Raw genomic sequence first — 21758 nt, 5'->3', positions numbered from 1 at the left:
GATCATGAGACCTGAGCAAAAGAACATCCTGATGTACACACTAAGGGCCTCGAGTGGCCTGGATCAAAACATAATCAATAAATGGTGATTAAAACTCGATAAAGAGCAGCATCTATTGGGTTCACCAAACATTGGATCTCTGCAACATTAGCAATGATGCTCTGGAAGGGTATATTGAATAATTGAACTTAAGGGAGTGGTGAAGTTGATGCTGCAGAATTAATGAATAAACTGTATATTCCAAAAATCCATGTGACCAAGTGTCTGCAATTCAACAGTGACTGGACAACTCAAAGAATTCCCCAACTGACGGGCGTTAGAGAGAATATATATATTGAAGTCTAGCCTGGAATGCAAAATAATCAACTTCATGGACAAGAACTTTTAATTCAAATTAAATCATGCATGTTGGTTTCAAAGGCTTTCACCAGACTAAAAGGGAATCTCTTCGGGATTAGACAATGGCTTTTTTACCTAGTCCAGCCATGTAAGGTGTGAGAGAAGCACATGGAACAACCATGGTCCAAGCCAGACTAGCCCCTCTCATGCAGATGAAAATGCAACCAAATGGGTAAAAACTTAACGTACAGCATGCCAGCCGTTATAACCTATTTAGGGTGAAGTTCTTTGGCGATTATTTATCTCGGAATATTACTTGGAGAAAGGGAACAATGCATACATAGAGATGGACACAATCCACATAGAAGTGAAATCTGCTTTGAGTCCTGTGGAAACAATATAGCCAAACCAAAACCATATTGGTGGCAAATCCTACAGACATAATCTAAAGGAACCAAATCTCTTGCTATTCCTATAGAAATCTATTAAAACCACCTTGACTCATTGACCTTCAGGTAGAGGCAATGAAGAACTGAAGAAAATAAAATAAAAATCTAAAAGATCAAATGATCGCAACTAGAACCTACTTAAAAGAACTTCTACATCGGTTACCTGGTTTCTCAATTTACCTGGCTCTAAACTTTGTAGGTTGTAACCTTTTGAATGGGCCTGGTTAATTAGGGATAATCTTCTAAAATTTTTTTTGTTTCTTATGTTCATGAATCTAAGTTCCCAAAATTATACAAAACTAAGATGTACAAATTTTTTTCTTTTCTTTTTCAGTTGTACAGAATATCTACTTGCTACCTTATAGGTCCAATTTATAGGGTTAGTCTCTGGGTCCTCTCATGACTTCGCCTGGGGGATCCTTGGAGGCTTTAAGTCACACTAATAATATTCCCCTTTTCCTTTTACTTCCTCTTTTGTTCCAATTTTTCTTTGCATTGTTGACTTTCTTCCATCCTACCCAGTTCTTGGAAAACAAAATGAGACAACCTAATATTTTAGACAAATTTCTTCATAGGTCCCATATCAACTAACTTTCTTGCTGATGCTTTGGTCAAGGTTTGGATTGAATGGAGTGACCTTTATCTGTGTGCTGCTCTTCCTCATTAGAGAGTAAGGTTCTCTCTATTCTACTTCTGTTGATCTGTTTGTTATGTTATGATGCCGCGCTAGCCTATCTGCAAGTCTTTTTCACACTGTCTAGCTCTATTCCTGCTATGGGCTTCACAATTGTTTAATGATTTTGTGCAACAACAACAGCAACCCTTTTCTATTACTTCTGATTTTTTTCCAACTTTTCTTTGCATTGCATTTGGCTTTCCTTCACTTTCCTACCAAATGTAAACATAAGATAGGATCTGAATTCATGGAAAACATGAGCCAACCATACACTTTATATATGAAGTTCTTCACAGGATTGAAAGGAGACAAAGAATGGAGGATATAGATCCTAGTTTTATGGAATTTGTATTTGTTGTATTTGTTAGAGTCAACTATACAGGGGTAGTTTTGTCTTTTCAGTATATTATTAGTGTGATGTAATGTCTATTATGTTCACGTTTAACTTATATGTCCCATACTTAATTAGGGGCATAATTGTCTTTATGTACTTAATCAGAAACATATAAATACAATCTGGCCGACTAGAGAAAGAACATATTCTCTAGATCGAACCAGTTTTCTCCTCCTTTTCTTTCTCTCCTCTCTCTTTCTTCTGTCTTTATTCTCTACTAATCTAGGGCTGAAACCAGTACAGATTTGTTCTCTAACATGGTACCAGAGCCACTATAAACAGTTCAGGTTAACCCAGAATTTCCTGGTTCGTCTTTTGTCCTAGATTTCTGCAGAGATCTCATCGGTCCCTTGGAGTTTCACAGAAAGGCTGAAAAGGAGTTTTCGTTTTTCCCTTTTGGAGGTCTTCATGCCTCCAGTTGGTTGTGTGGTGCTCGTTTCATGTGGTTTGTAGAAACCCTCTAATCGATGGATCGAAGAGGGCTGTTTCAGGTGGTGTGGTGATCAGATCAGTGCTGGACTGATTTGTGAAGCTCAAACAAGTAGGTTAATGGGTGATACAGTGTGAGATAGGTAGTAATCAGTTTCAGGTCTGGTAGTATGTGTTTTGGTGCATTTGGGTATCTTCTATGGTGCTGAAACAGCAGGGCTGTAGTGACAGTTAGGGTTAAGAAAGAAAAAAAAAACATGTGTAGTGTGGTGGTTAGCAAGTGAAGTGGTGTGAAGTACTAGTGGGTGGAGTTTTTTTCTTTTTCTTTAAAGCAGAAGAGGGAGACAATAGTGGACATAAATCTAGTGTTATCATTCCCCTTGATTATCTTTGTGTGCAGAGATGACCTCTATTAAGTTGAATGGTGAGAATTATGTACCTTGGGCTAAGCCTGTAGAAGTCTTTCTTAGGGCTAAGAAGAATGTGAAGCATGTGAAAAAGGAGAAACTCTCAGCCGGTTCTCAAGGTTACACCGAGTGGGAACAAGAAAATGCACAAATTATGACATAGTTGTTGAATAATATGGAATTGAAGGTTAGTGTGAATTTTATGTTCTTAGATACAATATAGGAGATTTGGGACCATGAAAAGAAGTCGTACTCTAGACAAGACAACACTCAGAGTATATCAGCTTTACCAGGAGTATTTTAATTTGCAACAAGGCAATCAAAGTCTTGAGGAGTATTATGCTAGTACGAAGAATCCTCGGAATGAATTGAATGTTTATCATCCCCCTACATTTGATGTCAAAGTTCAGCAGCAACAAGCGGGAATAACTTGATGTAACCAGATTTCTAGTAGGGTTGAAGGCTGAATATGAACTGGTGAGAGCACAAAAACTAGGTGAATTTGCTCTTCCCTCTCTGGAGGAAGTGTTTGCTTTGTCTCTGGAGGATTTTTGTTGGACCTCCATAGCATTCGACTATGACTGGTAGATCTTGCCTTTGCAGCAACTAGAGGTGGAGGTCGTGGTGGTAGAGGAGGAGCTCGAGGAAGTCAGCCAGGTCATGATGGTAGTAATGGTCCCATGTTCAACTGTGGTGGTGGACATTTTGGAGGTCGGGACTCAGGGGGAGCATGTAGTAATGGTGTGAGGAGGTGTACACACTGTGGTATGGAGGGGCATACTATCAATTTTTGTTATGATTTAAATGGGCCACCCTCTACTTGGGCCAATCATGCGGTGGCTAGTGGTGGTGGTACGAGAGATGAAATTCAACAAAGTGATCTGACCACCTTCTAGAAAATATTTTCACCTAGATTTGATGGAAAAGAAAATAAGCCTTGCTGATATTATTTTATCATTCCAACATTTACAATAACAAGAAAAATCAATGAACTCATTTGTTAATCATAAAACATGGGAATATGGTTTGGATGGCTAAAATAATGTTTCTTGAAGCCAAGCTCATCCAACTGGGACTAAGTATCTTCTTTTCTGATGACTGCATCTTGAAGCTCCTTTACACGGTTTGTGATTCCACTTCTTGAATAAGCTTTGATCATTGTGCTATATGTGATCTTATCAGGCTTACATCCTCTTCTCTCCATCATCTCCAGCACCTCTCTCATCTCTGACAAACATCCCATCCTCCCATATGCATCAATTAGGCAATTGAAGAACACAATATCTAACATCACATCTGAGTTCTCAATGAACCTTAAGACACCCCCGATTTTATCTACAGCTCCTGCTCGCCCATAAGCCCTGACAAGGGAGCAGAGTGTGACACAATTGGGTTTGATCCTCTCTGATCTCATCAGCCTGAACAAGTACTCCATCTGCTTCAGGTCCCCAGCCCTTCCAAATGCATCTATTACCACATTATAGGTCACAACTGTCCACGAATAGTAGTACTTCTGCATATACTCCATGACAGCACCCATCTTTTCATAACTCTTAGCCTTTCCATAGGAATCTAGAAGTATATTGAAGGTCTTGATGTTAGGATTGACCCCAGCACTCTTAAACTTCTCATAGCACTTCTCCATTGTTTCAATTTGCCCACTGCTGCCAAAGGCTCTAATTGTGGAGTTCATGGTCCAGACATCAGGCTGACAGTCCTGTTGGTTGAGCATTTCCATGAGTGTTGATTCCATCTCCTCAAACCTTTTAAAAAATGTTTAAATAAATTAGAGTAAATTCTCTTCATGTCCAAAGAAACATTAAAATATTCAAATATGCATGGAAAATTGAAAGAGGCTGGATACCTGCCCGCTTTCCCATAGGCATCAATGAGGGTGTTATATGTGATTGTGTTGGGTTTGATTCCCTGGATTGCCATGTCTAAAAGCAGAGACTGAACTCTGTCAAAGTCAAAGACATGAAGGCATGACTTTATAAGGATAGAATAAGTATAGACATCAGGTTCACAGCCAGGTGTATTCTTCATCCGGTTGAGGAGGGAAAAAGCTTGGTCAAAGAGGCCACTCCTACCATAAGCAGAGACAAGAGCAGTATAGGATTCATGATTCACAATGCATCCTTCATCAATCATATTTTGAAAGAGAGCATGGGCCCTCTCTGGCTGTTTGCATTTTCCAAGCATGACAATGAGCTTGATATATATACCAGAATTAGGTCTGTACCAAAGCTGCTCCCGTAATAGTTCAAATACCTAAAATGCAAAAGTCTTGTTAATAGCTAGTATATTTACATCAGTATTTGACGAAAAAAAATGGAAATGTGCCAGACTATTACTATCCTTATCCCTTTGGGTCAATCAAGGTTCAAAACCTTGTACAAAAATCAAAAAGGCTATATCTTGGGTCTCTAGACATGGGAGACAGGACATGTGAATGGGTCTCAAGGTAGGGGTGTAATCGAGCCGAGCCGAGCTGAGCTGAACTTTGGCATGTCTTGGCTCGGCTTGACTAAAATACTACTAGGTTTGAGTTCAAGCTCGAGTTTGTCTCGAACTATATTTTCCAGCTCAAGTTTGGTTCGGTTAAATATTCAATGAGCTCGAGTTCAGCACAAAAATAATAATTCTTATATTATATATGGCATTTTTTTATAATATATAGTATATTCTTATTCTCTTATACTATATAGAATATAAAATATATATTTTTATATTCTATAATATATACATACGTATATGTATGTACGCATGTGTTAATTGAGCCAAACTCGTAAGCTTTTGAGCCAAACATTTTATTGGTTGAGCTTGAGCTCAAATAATTAATTGAGCTTACCCCAAGGTTCGAACTCGATTTGAGCTCGATTAGAATCAAACTTGAATCAAGCCTAATTGAATTTGAGCCTGAACTATTCGATTAGAGCTTGATTGGATTGCAGCCATAGTCTCAGGCATGCATCACTTGTCACCTTCCCATGTTTCAAGCATTGAGAACCACCATTTATTGGTCCTTGTACCTAATAATCAGCTGGCAGGCCAAAAAAAGAACATGCCCTGAACCTTATAACCATCTGACTTTCCACATTTAATTGTATTATAAAAAAGAGTTATTAGGATTAATAGGGCTTTGTAGTATTTTAATTGGTATCCATTCAATGGTAGGGCCTGATTCTTGAAACAAGGGCCAGGTGGCAAATTATGAGACCCCAAATCCATCCATTGGTCCGGTGTTCCCATATACTAGATTCTCACAACCAACATTCCGCAAATTCTACAGGTTTTACCATATAGAACATACAAAAATAGCACAAGTAAAACCTCCCGAGGTGCAATCAATTTAAAAGATGAAAAATATTAAATGATTGTCATGATTGTTTTAATGAAAGTTGTGATTCAAAATGTTAAACAAACAGTAACAAATTACCACAATTGTTTCTGCAGGTTTTATATGTAACACAAGCAGTGAGGGTGTACAATAATATTAAGACATGGTAGTGACAGTATCATATCTATACACATTTTCTTTGTACTGTATTTTCTAGTCAGTCCCTCTAAGTGACCTCTTTGTAATTGTAAATAATTCATTCAGTGAGTATATTATGGCCTTCTGGATTGGAGGTCAATCACAAAACTAGCATACATTATTTCCTCTTGTCTTGACTTAGGACTTCAAATAGAACAGAACAGTTAAGAGCTAGATCAAGCATTCTTCCATGGTATCAGAGCAAGTCAAGATCACAATATTTCAAGGATAAAAGGGTGAGTTATATTCACATTGGTTTGTCCTGTCTACATTTGATTTATTGCAATCAAGTGATGGCTGTTTTGGAGATTAAAGAAAACCGAACTATTGAGTAGTAGTAATTAATTGGGAGTTCGGAACTGGATTGGTTGGAATTTTGATTCCAACAAATAGGATAAATTATTGCAAAATGTTCTGGAATTTTTTATTGTTTTCTGGTTGGGCTTTAGTGGTGTTTCAATCACTCCACCAAGAATTCTGGATTGAGTTTTTTTGCTTTTTTTCAACATATTAGGTACTACATTATGTTTCTCATGATATAGCAGATTGTTCCAGCTCAGATTGCTAAATTTTAGGTTGCCGACCTGTTGAAATTCCTAAGTACTTTCGAAAGTCAAGATAATGTTATCTCTTTGGATCAGCCCTTCTTAACACCTCTAGAAGGGGGCACGAAAATACTTATTTGCAACACTTAGAGCTGTATTTTTCTGAGAATTTATCAGTTTATTCTCATAATCTAGAGTATTGATAGCTGTCTAGTTGACTCATTGGATTCTAATAGCTACTGAAAAACCAGAAATACTTTCTGTATAATTTGATGGGTCTATTTATGCTATTTGGAAGTTTTATTTCCAATCTTATTGAAAGTGAAAGGTTTATGGGTTTTATGTCTAATAATTGCTTGTTGTATTCTCTTCGTTTTTAAGCCTTAATAAAATTCTTTGAGTTACTGATAAAAAAAAAGGGAAAGGTTTATTGGGATACGTTGATGGATATGAAAAATCAAACCATTTGAAAATGATCTATAATCTTTAGTCTTTTAAAAAATAGAAAATTAATAATGCAAAAATTGTTTCTTGGATTCTTAGCTCCATTGATAAGTATAGGTCTTCCTACGGCTATAAGGGGGTTTCATACAACCAAGGGTACCCCAGTTCTTGCAGTTCTACCAGTGTAGAGGAGATTTTCTTCAAAGTTGATGGTTCCATTTACTTGGTTTATAGTGGGACAATAGGAGATGCTGCTCATATAGAAGCTGAAGTTAGCTCTCTGCTCATGGGTCTCTACACAACAAAGCATCTTAAAGTTTCACCACCAGTAGTTGAGAGAGATTCCAGGAATGCAATCTCATGGTTCCAAAGAGTGGGTAATGGGCCATGGAAACTGGCTATTGAAGACCATGTTTGATGGATTCCAAAAGAATTAAATTCTATATTTGACATTCCAGCCAAAACTGGTTTGAGTGCCTATTTTGCATAGTGAAAGAATCATACCTGAATAACTTGATGGTTCACAATTTTGATATTGATGAACATTTCGCTATGTAGAGGTGGAGACATTTCGGTGGTATTTTGCTAATATTGCTAAGATATTTGGAAAATCTAAAAAAGTAGTAAGTTTCTAGAATAGAATTAGTTAATAAACCTTCAAGAGATCATTGGAAGAAATTTAATTGCACATTTAAGGCTCAAAATCATAGCAAAGAACTATATAAATCAAATAGGAAAAATTAAGAGACTATAATAGGCATGTTCCTCTTTGTCTCCCTTTTGGTCTTTAGCCATCTTTTCTTATTTATATATGCCATTTATTTGCCATTTTAATCTTTGTCTTTATTGCTATTTAATGTTTTGATTGGATTGATAATACTTTTTTGTAGTTCTATCCATTTTTCTTGTTCTTTTAAATTATAGTGACTTGGTAAGTGAATCATATCAAAGTAGTAAGCCAATTATCTAATTACCAGTTACTTGCTGTTTCTTTTAGGAAAATATCTTTTAAAAAATTATGATGGTTTTAATGAAATATTGAAATTTTCTTAATAATATTCTAAAATTTTAAACTTTAAATATATAGTCTATCAATGAAATCTAAAATAACACTGACATATTGGCAAAGTATCAAGGATATTTGAAAAAAAATAAAAAAGGATTCTTGGAAGATTTAGTATCGCCACCTAACAAATGGAGATATTGAGGGGATATATCGCCAAATATTGTTGATATTGTGAACCATGTTCGACGCTAGGTTAGGTTCCTTATTGTTTATGTCTGTTTCTATGCACATCTTTTTTTTGTACATGTTTCTATGCATATAAGTACATCCTCTCATGAATCTTGTTTGCTATGAATATAATGAAGTTACTCTTTCTAAAAAAAAATTATTGGAAACATAAAATCAAGTTCATTAGAAAAAGAAGATCTGTGGATTATGACTAGCTCAAATCCAAGTTTGTGGTAATGTACCAATGGGTCTTTGAGAGTTGTTGCTAACTCCAACTCAACTTAACTCAACAAAGCCATATCCAACCATATGGGGTCAGCTAATATGAACTCTATTTCCACACCATCTATCAAGAGCCATACCCAGGTGAACTTAAGTGTAAGTCCCCAAATTATTTACTATAACCTTAATCAATGTCCTTTTACGTCTGCCCCTAGTTCTTCTAGATCCTTCAGTTTGCATTATATCACTTCTTACTAGTGCAGCATATGATATCTATGCAATGCTAACACCATCATAACCTATTATCCCTCATTTTAATATATTACAACCCAAACCTCGGTAGAACCAACGATACTTATTTGCTCCACCAACCCATCAATTGCAGCTCTTCTAAATCCATGTTATATTCAATCCTGCTACATGTAGTTGCCACACCCGAAATTCCATATTGAAACCTCAATCTGGAAAAACTAATCCTAGTCCTCTGAATCAAAAGCAATACCTCTAGAAAGCAGGTAAGTTGTCGCGTTCCACTAATCTAACACATATATTGATTTCAGAGAAATTTCATCAAAACGTGCACTCTGAAAAATGCAATATGTCCTCTAATTGAACTTCGGGGCTTCTATTTCTCACTAGAGAAGGACTCTTTATTTCTTCTTCAAAATTACGCTTTATATTACTGAAAGAGCTAACAGAGGCATGCCCAGATGGAATTTAACCATGAAAAACCTCAAATAAGAATCGAACATGAAAAGAACCATACCAACCTTCAGAGCAGACTCCCAACGCAAAGCCTTGATCCTCTCATGAAGGGCTTCAAGAACAGTCCTAGGCAAAAGCTTCTTCGAATTGGTCCTTTTTTTCTTCTCGATAACTGCCTTTGTGGCCTCCCTCCGCAGTATCACCGATATTGCCTTCTTCGATGCAATCTTCCTGTTCACCTCCTCTTTTCTTTCCCGAGCTTCCCTCTCCTTCTCCTTGTTAATCTTAATTCGATTCTTCTCTACAAGTGTCAATGCATTTGTTGCATCTGCATTCCCAAAACCAGCATTTGAAGAAGAAGAAGAAGAAGAAGAAGAAGAAGGAAAAGCGCCTGATGATTCTTCTGCTGGTTTTGGTGTCGGAGGTGCGGGTAGAGATTTCGCTTTCGTTTCGGGGCGTCGACGATACGCCGACGAGATGGAAGTGCTGCCAAGGCACTGTGCGGTGGAAAGAGAAGCCATGTGAATGAAGAAACCGTAAAACAGATGCAGAAAGTTCCCTTCTGCCTTCTTATCTCCTAGCCTCTGCAGATCGAGCCAACGACTCGACTGAATCAAGACTGAGAGACTATCAAGTATCAAGTGAAAAACATCTTCACGCTTGTTTGGGTACATGGGCCAGCTGGCCCAGTAAATGTTTGAGTCCAGGTTACTTACTACCTTTGAGCCTAAATTGGGTCTAAAATGAGGCTTCTTATAAAGGTCCATCTTGCGCCAGGGAACGGCAGGCCAGAAGATAGGTATAGACTCTAGAGACCCAATAAATGGCGGGCCAGCTACCCAAGGTTTTAAAACCGAATCAGACAACGGACCAGTCAGGGTTCAGTTTTTGGGTCAAACGGTTCGATCATTCAAATCGAATGGACGGCCTGATCTGACAAAAAAATAAAAAACAGCCAAAACTAGTGAACGGTTCAATCGCCCGGGTCAGTAGTTAGTAGTTTGTTGACCAAATCAACATTTTTTTTTACAAAATAATGATATGGGGTAAACGGAACCGGTCCTGATTTTTCTAATCCAACTATCCGGTCGGGTCCAATTTTGAAAACCATGAGTCTGCCCAACACGTTTAAATTGATTTTGATTTGGATGGAATCCAACCCAAACCCAACTAACACCCCTTCTACTGGTACCATGTCTTTCTGGTATCATAGATTTTTCCTTTCATCAAAATTCATGGATCATTAATCAGGTCATACATGCTATCACTTCCAGTTTTTCAATTGAGATACTTTGCCCCTAATTAATTTAGAATGCAACTTGCTATCTATCATGCTCACAATCCTCTCTTATAATTTAGAAATTAAGAAAGAAAATGAAATAAAATTGTAGGTATATGTTGTTTACCATGACTGCAAATAGCACAAAAGGCGCTAAACCAATGCTACAGGAAACACCCGCAAATGAGTTCACAACTTGACACAGACTTGTGATGAGCTCAAAGCCTACACAGACTTGCGATGAGCTCAAAGCCACCACAAACTTGTGAAGAACTCAAAGCCACAGTACTGATGACGAACTCAAGGTCGCCACAGACCTATGATGAGCTCAGAGCCATCGTGAACTTGCGATGAGCTCAGAGCCATCGTGAACTTGCGATGAGCTCAAAGCTATTGAGAACTTGCAATGAGCTCAGAGCTACTGTGAACTTGCGATGAGCTTAGAGTTATCGTGAACTTGTGATGAGCCTAGAGCTGCCGCAAATCAACAACGAACGGAGAATATAATGACTAGCCGATGTCACTCGTGGCAGGATGCCCAGTAGGATTAAGAGAAACACATTAAAGACTAGCACGGGCATCATTCACGCCATGTCAGTATAGGAGACCCACGAAAGGAAGTAGCATACGTGTATTATGAGAATCTTCAGAATAAAAGAAACCCCGTCTTGGAGAGATCTCATAAGACACGTAGCGAACCCTTAGCAGTGTCCCCCTAACAAATGACACCGAATTGAAGATTCCCTTTTCAAGTGGGAATCAAATTCTTTTGGTTTCTTCCTTTCAGGACCTCGGGATTTCTCCCTATAAAAGGAGGTAGGAATCATAACGAACATACAGCTCTGTCGATGGAAACCCTTAGCCTACCCTTTCTCCTAGCCTTCCTTCGTCTTTCAAGAAGACTACGACACATAGACTTACTTTTGGACAATTTTTGTATGCCCTTAGCTTCAATCAATTATAATGTACTTTTGATATTTAACGTAAATAAATAAAGTACATGTTTGATTCATGTTGTGTGGTATGCTTCTGTGTAAGACCCTAAAACTGAACACTTAATAAGACTTGTGTTAGTTTTAAATGTTCACAGCCGTTGGATAAGTATGGGGAGATTTATCCTACCAAGGCTGACACTGGTGTGCTGCCAACTGTTGGGGTGGCTTGTCTCAGCAGTTAGGGTGAGACATAAGGCACACGCAATGTGGGATTATTTGAACCCTTGAATCGGACTAGATTTTCAGTATTGCCCCGAACCTTGGAGATTGATGGGCGAAACTGGAAAGTTACACCTGACCCCTAGACCCGATTATGGTACTGCACTAGGTGTCGGATCAGACTGCCTTTGATATGTCAATCAGTGAGATCCTTAGCGGGGGTCAAAACCTGGGTGTGTTGGGACAGTCTGAGAATTCATCTGAGTGGGTGATCATAGTGACGGGATCAGCCCCTTTGTCGGACAAAGGTAATGGTTGGGGATGCTCTCTCTCTGATAGAAACCAAACTGCCGACAGTTGATTTCAATCGTTTGAATTTTGTTTTGCAAAATTTATATATATGATATATACTTACATATGGTTTCAAAATGGTTGCAAATGGTTTTAATTCCCGGGATCCATGTGAGTAGAGAGTGCAGCACTGTTCCTTGCAGCCGAGGGAGAGGTCCTCTCTTGTCGGGCAGCGCTTGATCATTATGGGCTGAGAGGTTAAGTGTAAGGCCATTTAGGATAATACCTGATGGGCTAATCTTGCATTTGCTCATAGTCCCTGGGTTTTTATAAGATGGCTTGGCGTAGGGACCACTTAGTGTAAGTGTTGGGCCCATAGGGTCCATGTGATGGGTTTAAGGGTTCATTAGGCTTCCCAGTGAATTCGACTAGGCCTTGTAACAGAGGCTAGGCCGAACCCATGTGGTTGGTGTGTAGATCAATGCTTGGGTCCCACGCCATATAAAGAAGCCTAACTGGGCAACAGTTTGGGAGACTATTGAGCACTCATTACTTAATGGGCCTAAAACCCATTTTCGATATGGGCTGATTTGATCAGTCACTTAAGGGGGCGGATCTAAGATTAGGTTAAGCCCAAAAATTGATCTAATCTGCAAATAAGATTAAGAAGAGTCTTAATCCAAATACAGATTTGGATAAGGGCAACTCCTGATATGATTAGGAGGCTTTCTTATTCACTAAGAAAGAGGAGGAAAAACCCTAATTTCGAATTACAAGAATTCGAACCCAAGGGATTTCGCAGATAACCCACTTGCATTTTGAAGATTAGATCTCAAAAACCCTAACAGTTCGCCATCTTCTTCTCTAGCATTCTCCTCCAGCAATATCCGCCACCTTTCTGCCAGTTCGAGTTCTCAATTTGAGAAAATCAAGAAAGGTTCTTGATTGTACATGTGGTGCTCACAATCTTCCATCGAGTTCTTCAGAAGAGCTTGGTTCGTGGGATGAACACTGCTGGTTCGGCTCCATCCTCACTGTGTCATCTTCAGTGGGAGCTGATATTGGGATTTTCTTTGGGTGTGAACACCAACTTTGGGAGATACTGTATCTCTGGATCATGTATAATCACTCCCTTAAATCTGGTCTGATTTGACTCAAGTAGGATCCTTAAATTTTAATTCTAAAATCAGGGAATACAATTCCTAGTTGGAAGGAATCCTACTATTCCTTTCACTTACCACACCACTCACAAAAATAAACAGTATAAAACCTTCCATACCTTATTACACTAATATAATATGTGTTTCATGATATCATGGCATTGCAAAACCTCAAACTTAGTAGTTGTTTGGCACTAGTGCGATTTTCAAGCGATTATATCATCAGAAAATCGCCTAATGGTCATAAACATTTCATGACCGTTTCTCAGGAAATCTCAGTTTGTTCTGTTTCATGCCACATCAGCAAGAAAAAACGTTTTTCTAAAAAGCACATTTGGGAGCATGGCGTTTCTTTGTGGCACTTGTCTCTAAAATGATCCCATATAACCCATATGCATATGCTGCACAAAATTAGTCTAATCCAACAGTATCAAAATATCCAGAAAAAAATGACGTAACTGGTGTAGAACGGGAGGAGAGAGAAGAAAACAGCAAATCGAGAATACAACGGCAAGAAGAAAACAAAAAGGAAATGTGTTTACCTTGGTGAAGAAAACAGCAAGAAGACCCTGAGGAATAACTCCCGTTTTCTTGCTGATTGAAGATAGAAGAAGACCCTAAGGCTCCGTTTGGTTTGAGAGAAAGTGAAGAAGATATTGTAGCACTCATTGGAACCCTCGACGGCTGCAAGAAGAGGAAGGGGTTAAGCTGAAATCGAATGGGGTTTTTGTTGCCTTCGGGTGTATTCAACTCTCCGGTGCACATGCGAAGCACTTGATCAATTATTATTCCGACGTGGCAAGTTGCCACGTTAGATTACACCTGGAACCATGCCAGATTGCCACCGATTCAAGAAAACGACAAAAAGGTGTTTCTGCTGAAAATGTGAAATTGGGAATTCCGAGGTAAAAACGTTTTTTGACTTTCTCAAAAAAAAAAAACAGTGCCAAACACTGTTTTCACACTGATTCCTAGAGGTGTAAAGTGGGTCGTGTCGGGCCTGCATAGCACGGCCCGCAGGTGGTCCGTGCAAAGTCCGAGCCATGCCATGCTGGCTCGTGGGCCATCACGGGCCGTCCCACCCTCCTAGTTAAAAGTTTGGGGGTCGGCCCGGCACGGCCCATGGCCCAAGCCTGTGTGGGCTTGTGCTGTGCCGCGGGCCGGGTCAAGCCTTGGCCCAAATCGGGCCATGGGCCGAGCCAAAGCTATTTTTGCCTATTTATTTAAAAAAATGAAAAAAACTTAAAATTTTAATTTTATATGAATTTTGATGTATATAATTGCTTATATATACAATAATTAAATAAATTAGTATAATAAAATTGAAAACAACTGTTTATTTTATTAATATATTATATACTATATATTATTATATAATTATAATTTGTATAATATATAATATATTATATATAAATATATAAATAGTATATATGGGTCGTGCCATCATCCAAGCCAGGGGTGGCATGGCTCGCTTGGTCGCACTGTGCTGGCCCGACCTGTGGACCTAAAACCCTAGGCCCAGCATGGCATGGACCATCGTGTCAGGCTAGCATGGCCCATTCTCTTGAAATACAAAAATATATTAAAAAGACTTATCCAAGCATAAGGAGATGTTCCTAATGGACGGTTGAGATGTATTGAAAACATATTCCCTATTTGCCATTTATCATAGGGAGACGTTCCTAATGCATGGTTGGGATGTATCATGGGATCCATGATAGGTTGTGGCGACTTTTCCAGACTCATCTAGCAACTAGTCTTGTCTTGTGTCTAAACTTTAAAGACATCAGGTGGGTTGCAGAACTAAGTTATGATAAAGGCTAAGGCTTCAACTTGGGTCGGGTTGGCCAGAATCCAACTCTAACCCAACCTAAAAAAGTTGGGTTAGGTTGGGTCAGGTTAATGCTCAGGTTAGGGTTAGGGTTGAAATTTATGAGCCTGACTTTATTTTGGGTTGGGTTAGGATTGCCCCTTTAGGCAACCCGACCCAACCCGAACCCAACTCTATAGTACATATCATATATAAATATATGTTGGGTTGGGTTAGGATTGCCCCTTTAGGCAACCCGACTCAACCCGAACCCAACTCTATAGTATATATCATATATAAATATATGTTATATATATGATATATCGTAACATTGATTTATTTAGATGTTAAAACCCCCACCACATACTATCCTTTTTTTTAAGATAATAATTTCACTTAACCCTAATGGGAAATGTTAAAACCCTAATAACATTTTTATGTTTTTTTGAATATTTTATTCTTTATCTCCTCTCTGTTGTTGCCACCCATAACTTGTTGCGCATAAAAGATCTATTATAAGTCATAATTCATAATAAACTATACTCATTTCAAACACTTTTTTTCTAAATTTTGTACTTAAAGAACCAATAAATACATCAACAAACAAATACTAATAAAACGTACGATTAATATATGTAGTAAAAGTTGAGTTAAGATCTGAGATTAAGAAGTTTGTACGAGACTTTTAGGGATGAGAAGAATGTTGGGTTGGGTTAAGGTTAGGGTTGGATAGGTCAGGTTGAAGGTTGGGGATTTAGAACTTAGGATTGGGCTAGGGTTGGCTTCAACCAACCTGACTTGCAGCCCTAATAAAGGCTGGTCAGCCCATCCCAATAAATTAAACCTAGTACTAACTATTAGCAAGCAAGGATTAGTTGAAGGCTATGGTTGTTCACCAGGTTATGGAACCATGCAATGATTAAGTTCCACGCCAATAATTAAAATATATGGGACCTATACCTTTTACAGTGGGGCCCATAAAATTATTAATGTCATGGAACATTATCATTGGTTTCACAGCCAACTAAACAGCCATCATGTTCAGTTAATCTAAATTATCTACTAGCTAGGCTCGGTTAATAGATTGAGGTTCAATATGTAACAAACTAGGCTTTGCCGGTCTACCTTACCTCGATTTCGTCCAAGCCTTCGCAAAGTTTGGTACTCACACCGTTCTCACATACAAGTATGAAAATGTTCCCAATGCAAGTTCACAAGTGTTGCAAGGATGGTGTGAGGACAGATCCAATTTTGCAAGGATAAAACCTGATTTCCATTTGATCCGACCATTATTAAGGCTTAGTTTGGAAGGAGTACAAATACAAATATGTACAGTACAAATACATACAAAATAATACAAAATACAAGGTTTTATACTCCACATATTTGTATTTGTATTCTTTCCAAATAGAGCCTAAAGCTGTGTTTGGTTGCAATGTAAATAAATTTGCACTGGAGCAAAACCATGGCAGTGCAAATGATTTGAGTGTAAATTCTGACATTTTTATTTCAAATTTTGACTTATTTTATTTGATTGCAGTACAAATGAAGTAAATTAAGACATGGAGCAGAATAAAGTAAAATCCAAAACAAGAATTTGCATCTGTTACATTTGCACTCCCATGTATTTGTACTAGTGCAAATAAAATTGCACAACAACCAAACACAGCCTAAGGGATGAAAATTGAGCAGGTTGGAGGCCAAACCAAGGATCTCTATTTCTCTCGGCTAGAGCAAAAGTTTTTTTTTTCCAAGAGCTAGAGCAAAAGTTATGCCATAACCTTTAATCAAGAATCGAATCAAATTTTGTTTTCCTAACTCCAAAACCCAAGCACAGAGTTTTTTAAGGTGTCATATTAATATTGGCCCCATCCATTCTTCTAGACAAGGTGTATTGCTTAGGGTTGATTCATTTGCAGTGCAATTTCATGTACCCTGGTGCAAAAATATGTGAATGCAAATGACTTGAGCGTAAGTTCTGGTTTACTTTTGTTTTAATTTTTACTTGTTTTGTTTGTTTGCAGTGAAGATAAAGTAAAATAAAAACTGAAGCAAATTAAATAAAACCTACCAGAATTTGCTCTTATTTTGCACTCTCATGCATTTGTAGCGGTACAAATAAAATTACAGAGCCTCATTACAAATGAAACATACTTTGGTCCCCCTAAACCAAATAAAAGATCCAGACTAAATGCTTCAAGAGTTACCACGTGGATAGTGGGTCCCAAATAAAATGCTTATTTATTGTTGCTCCATATTCAGTATGCCCTAGTGTAATGTTGCATTCCTTTTATCCGATCTCATTGGCACACCCCACCATGCATTGGGAACATTTCCCCCACTTATATTTTATTATTCATGGGAGATGTTCCATGCATAGTGAGATGTGCCTGTGAGGCGCCCTGTGTGAGGAGCAGATCCCAATTTGGATAATACAGCCAATCTAGCCTACCCATTTGATAGGGAACATATTGGATTAGGCACATGAACCTCTCTCATGCTCATGCAAACCGTCAAAATTTTCACTTTTTCTCTGATTAACAAAGGAGGAAAAAGATGAAGGGATCCTCACCTTTTCATCTGAAAGAATTCCCCTTAGTTGGAACCTAGCATGTGAATAAATGGGTGCGAGGTGGGAACACATGGACCCGCCCTTGGTCGATTCATCTAGGTGATGAAATGAGACAGATTGGTTACGTGCATAGAAGACCATCTACAATATCTATTAGAAAACGTGATTTGTTACAAGTTGGAGGGATTAGAAGAGTTAGGGGTAGACCAAAAAAGAGTTGCGTGGAAGTAACAAGAATTAATATAAGCGCCCATAATTTAATTATGGATATGACATAGAACAGAACAACAGGATTCATGTAGCTGATCCCATATAGTTGGGACAAGGCTTAGATGATGATGTTGATGATGATCTATGCCTTGCTATATATTGCCTGTAGCAAAATTGCAACAAGAAGTTAACAACTTTCTGTTGAGCATCTATAGTGCATTATTGATGAAGAATGTCTTGTATTAAGAGAGGTGACGATAGAACACAAGCAAAGAGAAGGGGGAGAGGTTCAGGCCAAATGGAGGTGATTGAGTGATGACCATACAGGGGTATTTGATCAATTATGATTGGATTAGGGTGTCAATAAATAATAAACCCTAATTCAGCAATATAATACTTACTGCTATGGCTAAAGATTGATTGAAAATAGTGGAATTTCATGGGGATCCTCTGTTGGACATAGGCTCAACACATCAAACCACATAAATCTATGAAACCATGGTTTCTTTGATATTCTTAATTCTCTTCACATCAATTATATATGCAAATGTCTTCACAGCAATACAGGCCCAACCCAGAAACCAATTGGTTCAAATCTTCTAGCTAGGCACTATTACTTTGATAGCATAGGATGAAAGTTGGGGCCACCCAGTTGCAACCCTAGTCATCTAGAGTCCAGAATATCCCTGGGATAATTCTACTTAGACTCTAGATAGACCCACACGACCCACATGGCCAGCTTTATTCTAAAGCAATCCTCATGTTATTATTACACTTGATGTACATGCAGGACCACGACCACCCTGTCCATTCTTGTGTTAAATACAATTCAATCAAATAGTCTTAATTCTTTATCCCCCATTCATGGTTGATGTTTTTTCATGGGTGTTCAGTCTTCACTATGGTCTAGGATTAGGTTAAACCAATTTCCCATTTTTTTCTTAGTTTGCCCATATAAGCAACAAAGCTCCAATTCTAATCCCAGTTTCAGGCTGCTAATTCCAATATCTCCATGGCAAATGCAGCTTTTACAGATTTTTCCTTGGGCTCTTTATCATATTTCCTTGTGGTGAAGAATTTAACACATCAAAAGGTTATAATCATTCAATCAATTCTCTTTTGTCCCTTCACATACTAAAAGAGAATAAAACAGTCTATTCTTAAGTGGGATGGAGTTACAATCAATCAATCAGTTTCCTAAGATGGTTCCCATCAGTTTATTCCCATGTCACTCTGATCCACTCCCTTGGTGCTCTGATAATTGGTAGACCATAGAAAGAGATACTAGCCAATGGGTTTGCTCAGATCTCTCCCCTGTATATGGGCCTCATGATGACACAACCCAGCACGTTTACTTTGAACAAGACTTAGGAACAGGTCCCACTAAACCCTCAAATTTTGTCAGTTACAGCTTACAACTGATTCTGATTCTGAATCTCTTCTTTTTCTGTTGCACTTCCATACTAAAAACATGGAGTTTTCTTGGTAAAGAATGAGATGATGTAAAATTAGTAAGAGAACAGAAACATGAATATATATTGAAAAATGTCATAAGGAAGCCATTCATACAAAGGTCATATGGGATAAGAATTGCAGAGATCCTGAATCTGGATTCAGGTCATTAATGAAGATAAAAAATAAAAGAAAAAAAAGTAATCAACATCCAATGTTGGTTAGGATATAAACACAACCACTTGCAGATCTACCCGACTTCTCTCCGTTGGGTCTGCAATTCATAGCAGATCTTTTTTTTTTTTTTGTTTTGTTTTGTTTTTTGTTTTTCTTCTTCTTTTTTTTTTTTTTTTTTGCAATAAACAAGATGAATTTTGAAACTTAACAGAGTTTTTCATGAATCAGCAACTGGGAGGGAATCCCAGATCATATCCATGTCCAAAGAAGGCATTCTACTTAATGGAACAGCATCCACATCAGAGAGTAACCCCACAGTTTTCTTGCTCTCAACAACTTCAGATCCAGCACTTTTCTCCAAATCAAATGAGCACTCCCTTCTCGATGGCTTTTGATCCAAAGTATCAACGGTTGTATTCTCAGATGTGAGTGTCTCTGAGGATGGTGGTGATGGTGGTGGGTTTGTTGGTTTCTTTTGAGGTTGAATGCCTTCATAAAAAGCCTTCAGCTTTGCTTCCAGAAGAGCTGCAGTGCTTCCAATCAGAGAGTTTAGCTTGAGTTGATGCTTTAGATCCGGAAAATTCAAATGCGCATTTTCTCCTCTTAGCCTGTAAGCAGCTGTGTCATAGGCAAAAGCGGCTTCTTCGGCTGTGTCAAAAGTTCCCAACCACACCCTTGTTCTGTTTCTCGGTAGCCTGATCTCTGCAACCCACTTCCCCCAATGTCTTTGCCTCACTCCTCTGTAGAGCTTAGTTGGGGATGAGAACGTTTTCTGTTGATGATCTTGCATCCTTCTTCCACTGTACTTCATGGGTTGTGTCTTGGTGGCGCCAAGCAAATGGTCACCAGAGCTTTTTGAAGCACGACTCATGAGACTCTGATTGATCCTGAGCCATTCAAGTCCTGGTTGAAGCTGAATTTGGTGAAGGTCTGAGACATTATAGAATGGATTTGACGATGACAACATGGGTAGAGACCTCTGGTTATTGCAGCTGATGCTTGTTGTGGGCTCTATGCTGGCAGGTTCTGGCAAGAAGAGACTTAAGCTGGGAAAATTTGGAGCTGTGGGAGGTGAAGGTGCTGTAGAAGCTTGGGCTTGGCTTAATTCAGGGAATGATTCTATAAAATTCACAGGAGTGCTGAAGCTTCCATTGACATCAGAGTGTCCCTGTGGGGAGCTAAGAGAATTTGATGCAGAAGTAACACATGATGAAATTGGACAGATTTGTTGTTCGGGTACCATGATTGGGGTGGTGAATTCTGCAACATTATTATTACTCAAACCGGAAGCTACGGCCTCATCGACAGAGGAACTAGACTCAGGACTTGAGAAGAGTTGATTCGACGACGACGAAGAAGAAGCTCCTCCTGCTCCACCATCATCACCATCACAATAAGCAGTCTCCCACAGCTCACCCCACATGTTTGAATGTGAAAGAAACCGTGCTATGGTGGCCATTCCCTGAACATTAAATGGCAATTCATTCTGTAGGTAGCTTGCCATTTGGGAAACTGATCCTCCACACCAACTGAAGGATTTGAGAAGAAGCAAAAGAGAGACAGAAATGCTGCAAAAAGAAGGCTGTGTGCTATAAATATTTAGCTTAGGAGCTCTCTCACCACATCTCATGTGACAGGTATCTATTAGGCCTATAATTGATAAATTTGAGGACCCACTTTAGTATTACTAAAGCTTAATTAGTTTATCTTCTGCCTTGGATCTCTCTAATTAAAAAAGAAAAAGCAGACCACATTCCAGCTCTTCCAATGTCCCAATGAGAACCAATCCAAGTTGGACAGCTCAGACTCTTGGACTGTTGGACATAACTGTCTTTTGATCTCTCAGATGGGTCTGTTTGATAATTCTTCCATGACAGGGACTAGAAGATCACCAAGCCTCAGGATCAAATCTGCTTTTAAGGCGTTTTGTGGTCTACTTTACTGTGATTATGTGATTTTCTCTAACACCTCAAATGTCCTTTTCTCACTTTTCTTCTTCCAGGATTGAATTTAATAAGCCAATTGACCTGTTAATATGAGAATTTCTGATTTCCATCTGATCACTAGTATTATTTCCAGTACCATTTCCATCAAAAAGAAATGTTTAACTGAACTGACATTGCGTAAGAAGGCACTGTAGGTGATTGAAAATAGCATAAAATAACCAGGAATTCTAATATGTATTAATAATGTGCTGGTGCTAGGCCTTTCTTATATTTGAGCCTCATCATCCATCTAAACAAAATTAATATTAAGAAGAAAATGAGCTTA

At 38.5% G+C, this 21758-nt stretch overlaps 2 protein-coding genes across 2 annotated transcripts; both read right to left on the bottom strand.

Moving 5' to 3' along the window:
- Positions 1 to 3608: 3608 nt before the first annotated feature.
- On the bottom strand, positions 3609 to 10103 carry LOC148874735 (Pentatricopeptide repeat (PPR) superfamily protein). Its single transcript, XM_088963043.1, has 3 exons — positions 9448 to 10103; positions 4559 to 4965; positions 3609 to 4457 (listed from the first exon to the last, which is right to left on the bottom strand). Exons 1-3 carry the CDS (start codon positions 10054 to 10056, stop codon positions 3770 to 3772), a joined length of 1704 nt encoding a protein of 567 aa, XP_088819169.1. The 5' UTR covers positions 10057 to 10103; the 3' UTR covers positions 3609 to 3769.
- Positions 10104 to 19364: 9261 nt separating this feature from the next.
- On the bottom strand, positions 19365 to 21176 carry LOC148874734 (ethylene-responsive transcription factor ERF062-like). Its single transcript, XM_088943574.1, has one exon. It carries the CDS (start codon positions 21115 to 21117, stop codon positions 19705 to 19707), a length of 1413 nt encoding a protein of 470 aa, XP_088799700.1. The 5' UTR covers positions 21118 to 21176; the 3' UTR covers positions 19365 to 19704.
- Positions 21177 to 21758: the final 582 nt, after the last annotated feature.

Source organism: Nelumbo lutea, chromosome 1 (assembly GCF_056320005.1).
Source record: "Nelumbo lutea isolate HS-2025 chromosome 1, American lotus-T2T, whole genome shotgun sequence".
Classification (NCBI taxonomy): Eukaryota; Viridiplantae; Streptophyta; class Magnoliopsida; order Proteales; family Nelumbonaceae; genus Nelumbo; species Nelumbo lutea.
This window is presented reverse-complemented; position numbering and strand designations above follow the sequence as displayed.

What these genes read in the sequence shown, in the direction of transcription:
- LOC148874735 (XM_088963043.1), bottom strand. Translation starts at nt 10,056, where the DNA reads ATGTACCCAAACAAGCGTGAAGATGTTTTTCACTTGATACTTGATAGT. An exon ending in GTTGGGAGTCTGCTCTGAAG is followed by an intron (nt 4,966 to 9,447) that starts GTTGGTATGGTT and finishes TTTGCATTTTAG; the next exon opens with GTATTTGAACTATTACGGGA. An exon ending in GCCTATGGGAAAGCGGGCAG is followed by an intron (nt 4,458 to 4,558) that starts GTATCCAGCCTC and finishes ATTTTTTAAAAG; the next exon opens with GTTTGAGGAGATGGAATCAA.
- LOC148874734 (XM_088943574.1), bottom strand. Translation starts at nt 21,117, where the DNA reads ATGAGATGTGGTGAGAGAGCTCCTAAGCTAAATATTTATAGCACACAG.